At 31.8% G+C, this 7,500-nt stretch overlaps 2 protein-coding genes across 3 annotated transcripts in view; both read left to right on the forward strand.

Annotated features, from left to right (window-relative positions):
- The window catches only part of eml6 (EMAP like 6), a 50,701-nt gene extending 43,292 nt beyond the window's left edge, over positions 1-7,409 (forward strand). For both annotated transcript variants that reach the window (XM_043251711.1, XM_043251712.1), the window contains 6 exons: positions 1,810-1,982; positions 2,053-2,215; positions 3,195-3,298; positions 3,374-3,527; positions 6,214-6,314; positions 6,390-7,409. In XM_043251711.1, coding sequence (XP_043107646.1) covers positions 1,810-1,982; positions 2,053-2,215; positions 3,195-3,298; positions 3,374-3,527; positions 6,214-6,314; positions 6,390-6,414 — 720 coding nt within the window. In that variant the 3' untranslated portion in view covers positions 6,415-7,409. The remainder of the gene's footprint in view (positions 1-1,809; positions 1,983-2,052; positions 2,216-3,194; positions 3,299-3,373; positions 3,528-6,213; positions 6,315-6,389) is intronic.
- LOC122353861 (G protein-coupled receptor 137Ba-like) overlaps positions 1-7,500 on the forward strand; it is a 1,117,577-nt gene that overhangs the window by 763,466 nt on the left and 346,611 nt on the right. The gene's annotated exons all lie outside the window — the stretch shown is intronic.

Here is a 7,500-nt window from a genome sequence, read left to right on the forward strand (position 1 = left end):
AGGCATTGTGGGTAGCGGAGTGAGAAAAGTTGACTTTACGGCCGATAAAGTGAGGCATTGTGGGTAGCGGAGTGAGAAAGTTGACTTAACTGCCGATAAGGTGAGGCATTGTGGGTAGGAGTGAGTTGACTTTACGAAAAGGTGAGGCTTTACGGCTTTACAGCCGATAAGGTGAGGCATTGTGGGTAGCGGAGTGAGAAAAGTTGACTTTACGGCCGATAAAGTGAGGCATTGTGGGTAGCGGAGTGAGAAAAGTTGACTTTACGGCCGATTAGGTGAGGCATTGTGGGTAGGGTAGAGAAAAGTTGACTTAACTGCCGATAAAGTGAGGCATTGTGGGTAGCGGAGTGAGAAAAGTTGACTTAACTGCCGATAAGGTGAGGCATTGTGGGTAGCGGAGTAGAGGACTTTACGGCCGAGCAAAGTGAGGCATTGACTTTGACTTTACGGCCGAGTTGTGGGTAGGTACGAAAAAGTTGACTTTACGGCCGATAAGGTGGGGCATTGTGGGTAGCGGAGTGAAAAAGTTGACTTTACGGCCGATAAGGTGAGGCATTGTGGGTAGCGGAGTGCCAAAGTTGACTTTACAGCCGATAAGGTGGGGCATTGTGGGTAGCGGAGTGAGAAAAGTTGACTTCACGGCCGATAAGGTGATAAAATCAGCGTCTCATTCAGCAAGGAAAGGTTTAAAAGTGACAACAGAGGCGTTTATAACGCTACAGTAGATTTCAGTTTCAAATAAATGTTGCTCTGTTGAACTTTCTGATGATCTGAGAATCCTGAAAAATTTAATTTTTCCGCAAAAATACTGCAATAATCAGCATATTATAATTCCCATTATAAAGTCAGCAGCCAAATAATCTAATATGGCTAAATATGACCTTTATTATAATGGGTTTATGTATAAGATTGTTTTAAGTTCACTTAAAGTACAAGTTATTTTTTTAAGCCTAATAAATGTTAAAATGTGTGCAATATAAAAGTGCATTTAATAACTTATTTAAACATTTTTATATCAATATATATATAAAAATGTGAAATATTATAGAAGGTTAATTAGTTTTTTATGAAAATGCAGAAGGTTGTTGTTATGAAAAATGCAGTTACGTGCCAATTTCAAATTGTATATGAAATATGTATTTGAAAAAATATTTTTAACTCTAAAACAGCAGCAGAATCAAAGCAAGCATACATTTAATCAAGTTGCGTTGAAAATTTGAGGCGTTTGGGCGCAGTACCAAAATGAAATTTGTTTCTTATTTGTTTCTAATTTTATCTGGACCTTTTAACCAGTTTGAAGCATTATTTAATTAGTTAGTTAGTTAGTTAGTTAGTTAGTTTTTTTAATATTAAGTGCCAAAACTTTAGGGTTGGATTTTTGTGGGGACTGTGATTTTTATTCTATTTAATTGAAATCCTTTTCATTTTTTAGCATTTATATATAACAGAAATATTTAGTAACTTTGAAGTATTACTTTCTTTAAAAAAAAAACATTAATTTAAAAATAAATGTAAAAATGTAAAATATTTCGGTTGTTTAAAAAATTATTTTATTAAAAATGTAAAAATTAAAAAATAATTAATTAATTTTAATTTAAGAATTAAAAAAATTTAATTTTTTTAATAAAATGTAAATATAAAAATATATATATATATATATATATATATATATATATATATATATATATATATATTTTTTTTTTTTTTTTTTTTTTAGGCAAATGTTACAGATTAGTAACATACTGACGAAAAAAAAAACTACATTTTCCACTGAAAGAGCCATTATCGCCAGATTTTTTTGTCTTCCAGAAACTCCTGAACAAAGTGAGTCTGGGTCATCCGGCCAAGTGCACAGCGTACAGTCCGAACGGTGAGATGGTGTCCATCGGGATGGAGAACGGAGAGTTCATCGTGCTGCTGGTCAACTCTCTGACCGTCTGGGGCAAGAAGAGAGACCGCAGCGTGGCCATCCAGGACATCCGGTCAGAAGACAGACGCACGCTCACACACGCTCACACACGCACACGTTCTCAAGCTGTGTTTCTCGCGCAGGTTCAGCTCTGATAACCGGCTGCTGGCCGTCGGCTCGGTGGAGTGCGCCGTGGATTTCTACGATCTGACTCTGGGTCCGTCTCTCAACCGGATCGGATACTGCAAAGACATTCCCGGATTCGTGATCCAGCTGGACTTCTCCGCTGACAGCAAATACATCGAGGTACAGAACATTCAGAAAACAGAATTAGATCGTAGAATTAATGCGATAAAATGTTGCTAATTAAGTTTTTGTGCGTGCATTGAATAGAGTCTGAGTCAACATAAATATTTCAAAACATTAGCTTAAAAGTGATTAGCTAGAACAGATGTGAAACTGGTTTGTGATCTTTCTTTTTTTTGCGGTCAAGTCACCTTTAATATATGGCACTTTATAAAATACAGATTTTTAACAGTAAACCGACAGCGTTAATGCAGCAAAATTAAAATGCACTATAATTTTAAATATCAAAATAAATTTATATTTATTTTTCTATTTCTCTATATGCCATAGAAGTGCCATATTTATGTTGACTCTCTATATGCTTTTAAACAAATTTATATATATATATATATATATATATATATATATATATATATATATATATATATTTATTTTTTTTTATATATATATATATATATATATATATATATATATATATATATATATATATATTTATTTTATTTTATTTTATTTTTTTATTTATTTATTTTATTTTTTTTGAATAAAAACTTTCTTCACTTCTTCATTTGAATAAAATACGTCTCTGTCTTATTAGCGGCCAAATATTTTTTGAAACGTTCCAGTTCCTCTACTATAAACTAATTTTAGCTTGTGGATAGAAAATCTAGTTTGATCTCCGCGTTCACATTTGCATTTAGCCTTATTGTAGGATACTGTGAGGTTGCAAATGTTTTCTTGCTCATGAAATATGCGGTACATCAAAGTTAAAGAAATAAAAAAAATAAAGCTTCACTGTTATATTAAGAAGCTCACACAATAATAACGCATATATATTAATTCCATGCATAAATATAAATTCTAAAATGAGTTTAATGTATATGCAGCATTACGGAAGACTATATGATCATTGCTTAGTTCAGTTGTAATAATTGTGATTTAGCGTGAATATAGTGTGACGTGATTTCTGACTTGTGTGCAGGTCTCTACCGGTTCTTATAAGCGTCAGGTTCATGAGGTTCCCAGCGGGAAGATCGTCACAGAACAAGGCCTGATTGACCGGATCACCTGGGCCACCTGGACCAGGTGAGGACAGATCTGTGCCGTAAGCAGTCAGTAAATGTTATCAGTGTCCCATACTGAAGCTCTTTCTCTGTACAGTATTCTGGGTGACGAGGTTCTGGGCGTCTGGCCTCGTAACGCAGAGAAAGCAGACGTGAACTGTGCCTGTGTTTCTCACGCCGGACTCAACGTGGTCACTGGAGATGATTTTGGACTCGTGAAGCTCTTCGACTTCCCCTGCTCCGAGAAATTTGTGAGTGATTTATTTCTGCACATTTTTCATGTTACAAATTTTTTTATCTGACTGAGAATATAGTTACATTTTGAACTAAATCAGAAAATCGGCCAGTAGAGGTTAACTATATATGTAAATGTGAGTTTTCTGTATGTATTCAGGTAAACTTGGATTTCTAAACTAAAAAGAAAAAAGCTGAAACACATTCAAACTCACATGAACACTGGAAATATGAAATTATGGGTACCTTTTTACATAAGGTTTATTTAGATAATGCATTAATATATATATATACACACACACATATATATACAGTATATATACATATATACATATATATATATATATATATATACATATATAAATATGTATATATAAAATAAAATTACTGTATATTACCCTTATCAATAGCTTTAATTAGCCCTTTATTATCAAACCTTAGTTTTACCCATGTTAACCCTTCATTAATTTTTATTACTAACAGTGTTAGTGTTTATTTTTAACACTTTTATATACCTTTATTTTTAATCACATTAACCCTTTATTAATCTTTATTCATATTGTCATTCATATTATTCATAAATTAATCATATTAACCCTTTATTATAATCAACCACATTAACCCTATATTACTGAACTAGCATTAGAATACACATATTAACTCTCATTGTAACCTTTATCATTATCAACCATATTAACCTTTCATTAATCAACTTTATTATAAATTAATCTTATTAACCCTTTATTGTAATCAACCACATTAACCCTATATTATTGAACTAGTGTTAGAATATACATATTAACCCTTATTGTAACCTTTGTCATTATCAACCATATTAACCCTTCATTAATCAACTTTATTATAAATTAATCATATTAACCCTTTATTGTAATCAACCACATTAACCCTATATTATTGAACTAGTGTTAGAATATACATATTAACCCTTATTGTAACCTTTGTCATTATCAACCATATTAACCTTTCATTAATCAACTTTATTATAAATAATCGTATTAACCCTTTATTGTAATCAACCACATTAACCCTATATTACTGAACTAGCATTAGAATACACATATTAACTCTCATTGTAACCTTTATCATTATCAACCATATTAACCCTTCATTAATCGATTTTATTATAAATTCATCATATTAACCCTTTATTGTAATCAACCACATTAACCCTATATTATTGAACTAGTGTTAGAATATACATATTAACCCTTATTGTAACCTTTGTCATTATCAACCATATTAACCCTTCATTAATCAACTTTATTATAAATTATATCATATTAACCCTTTATTGTAATCAACCACATTAACCCTATATTATTGAACTAGTGTTAGAATATACATATTAACCCTTATTGTAACCTTTGTCATTATCAACCATATTAACCTTTCATTAATCAACTTTATTATAAATAATCGTATTAACCCTTTATTGTAATCAACCACATTAACCTATATTACTGAACTAGCATTAGAATACACATATTAACTCTCATTGTAACCTTTATCATTATCAACCATATTAACCCTTCATTAATCAACTTTATTATAAATTAATCTTATTAACCCTTTATTGTAATCAACCACATTAACCCTATATTATTGAACTAGTGTTAGAATATACATATTAACCCTTATTGTAACCTTTGTCATTATCAACCATATTAACCCTTCATTAATCAACTTTATTATAAATTAATCATATTAACCCTTTATTGTAATCAACCACATTAACCCTATATTATTGAACTAGTGTTAGAATATACATATTAACCCTTATTGTAACCTTTGTCATTATCAACCATATTAACCCTTCATTAATCAACTTTATTATAAATTATATCATATTAACCCTTTATTGTAATCAACCACATTAACCCTATATTATTGAACTAGTGTTAGAATATACATATTAACCCTTATTGTAACCTTTGTCATTATCAACCATATTAACCTTTCATTAATCAACTTTATTATAAATAATCGTATTAACCCTTTATTGTAATCAACCACATTAACCCTATATTACTGAACTAGCATTAGAATACACATATTAACTCTCATTGTAACCTTTATCATTATCAACCATATTAACCCTTCATTAATCAACTTTATTATAAATTAATCTTATTAACCCTTTATTGTAATCAACCACATTAACCCTATATTATTGAACTAGTGTTAGAATATACATATTAACCCTTATTGTAACCTTTGTCATTATCAACCATATTAACCCTTCATTAATCAACTTTATTATAAATTAATCATATTAACCCTTTATTGTAATCAACCACATTAACCCTATATTATTGAACTAGTGTTAGAATATACATATTAACCCTTATTGTAACCTTTGTCATTATCAACCATATTAACCTTTCATTAATCAACTTTATTATAAATAATCGTATTAACCCTTTATTGTAATCAACCACATTAAATCTATATTATTGAACTAGTATTAGAATATTCATATTAACCCTCGTTGTAACCTTTATCGTTATCAACCATATTAACCCTTCATTAATCAATTTTATTATAAATTCATCATATTAACCCTTTATTGTAATTAACCATATTAACCCTATTTTATTATAATATACATATTAACCCTTATGCCTTAAATTATTCATTTTAGAGCATTGGATATTTTTGCTGATGATATGCATTTCTTCACAGGCCAAACACAAGCGTTACTTCGGCCACTCTGCCCACGTGACCAACATCCGTTTCTCTTACGATGACAAATATGTGATAAGTGTAGGAGGCAACGACTGTAGGTGAGCTGACATCCATTCATCCATCAGTCTGCCAGGCGGTCCGAACTCTTATTAATGCGTCTCTCTGCCTCACAGTGTGTTTGTGTGGAGATGCGTCTGATGGGCCTCCACACAGCCGGGAATCTCCCTCCAAACATCAACCCGGAGAGATTCCCGCCCGATACCTCCAGCGTCCGGATGCTGCACTTCTGTTATGCTGCGTTTAACCCAAGACCCGATGGATCCCGGACGAGGCCGAGTTCGAAGAGGGTTTTTTTTAACCATTCTGTGAAGTGCAATGTTTACGCTTACATGTACTTTTACAAAGGAAAAAAAAAAAAAGAGAGAAAAAGATACACTCATAAATCATGCCAATATTTCAGAAATTAATGTATTTTCTGTTCGGATTCTGAAGTGCCTTGGAGACACAGTTTGCTGATCTTTGCCCCCCGAAATGTTCATACGATGCATATATGGTGCTAAATGTCCACTTAGAGCTTTTGAAAATTCTTTTGAAAATCATGCATTATGCAATTTCCTTTCTTCTTTATCTTCTTTTTACATTTTGTACATAAACGTCAAATATATCCATTCACTAAATGCTCTTCCTGTTAAAAATATCAAAATATCCAAATACACGGGACTCAGGAGAAATTAAGTACTGTAATGTGTAGATGTTATATTTGACCTGTGCTATTTTTGTTAAAATATTTATTTTTTATGTATGACGTATGCAAATTAGTCGGTCAGTCGGTCTGTGGGCGTCTATGAAAATTGAAAATGCAAAAAACTTGCTGTCCAAATATTAAAGTTACACGAAATGTACGTAGTAGCGTTGTCTGTTGCGACGTGTTTAGATTGCGATGCGCTGTTTGTAGCCAATGATGCAGATCTCGCGTTATCTGTCGTTTGTATGTTCACGTTTTTGTAATTTGTCTGATCAGAGGTCAAGCTAACGGAAAGCTATATAATAATGCATGAATCGAAGTCTGTGTGGTTGTTGATCATGAATGAAAACTGTTGTTTTATAATTAAAGAGGACTGTGTGCTCTCGTGTTTTGGTCTTTCGCCACATGATGGCAGTGTGTGTATAAACTTAAAGATTCAATAATGAGACATGAGACAAGCTGTGGAAATTATTATTGGACGCAGTATTTAATAACACAAGTATATAACATTAGATTATATAACACAAGTTTTGTTAAGA

The sequence above is a fragment of the Puntigrus tetrazona genome, chromosome 11 (genome assembly GCF_018831695.1).
Source record: "Puntigrus tetrazona isolate hp1 chromosome 11, ASM1883169v1, whole genome shotgun sequence".
NCBI lineage: Eukaryota > Metazoa > Chordata > Actinopteri > Cypriniformes > Cyprinidae > Puntigrus > Puntigrus tetrazona.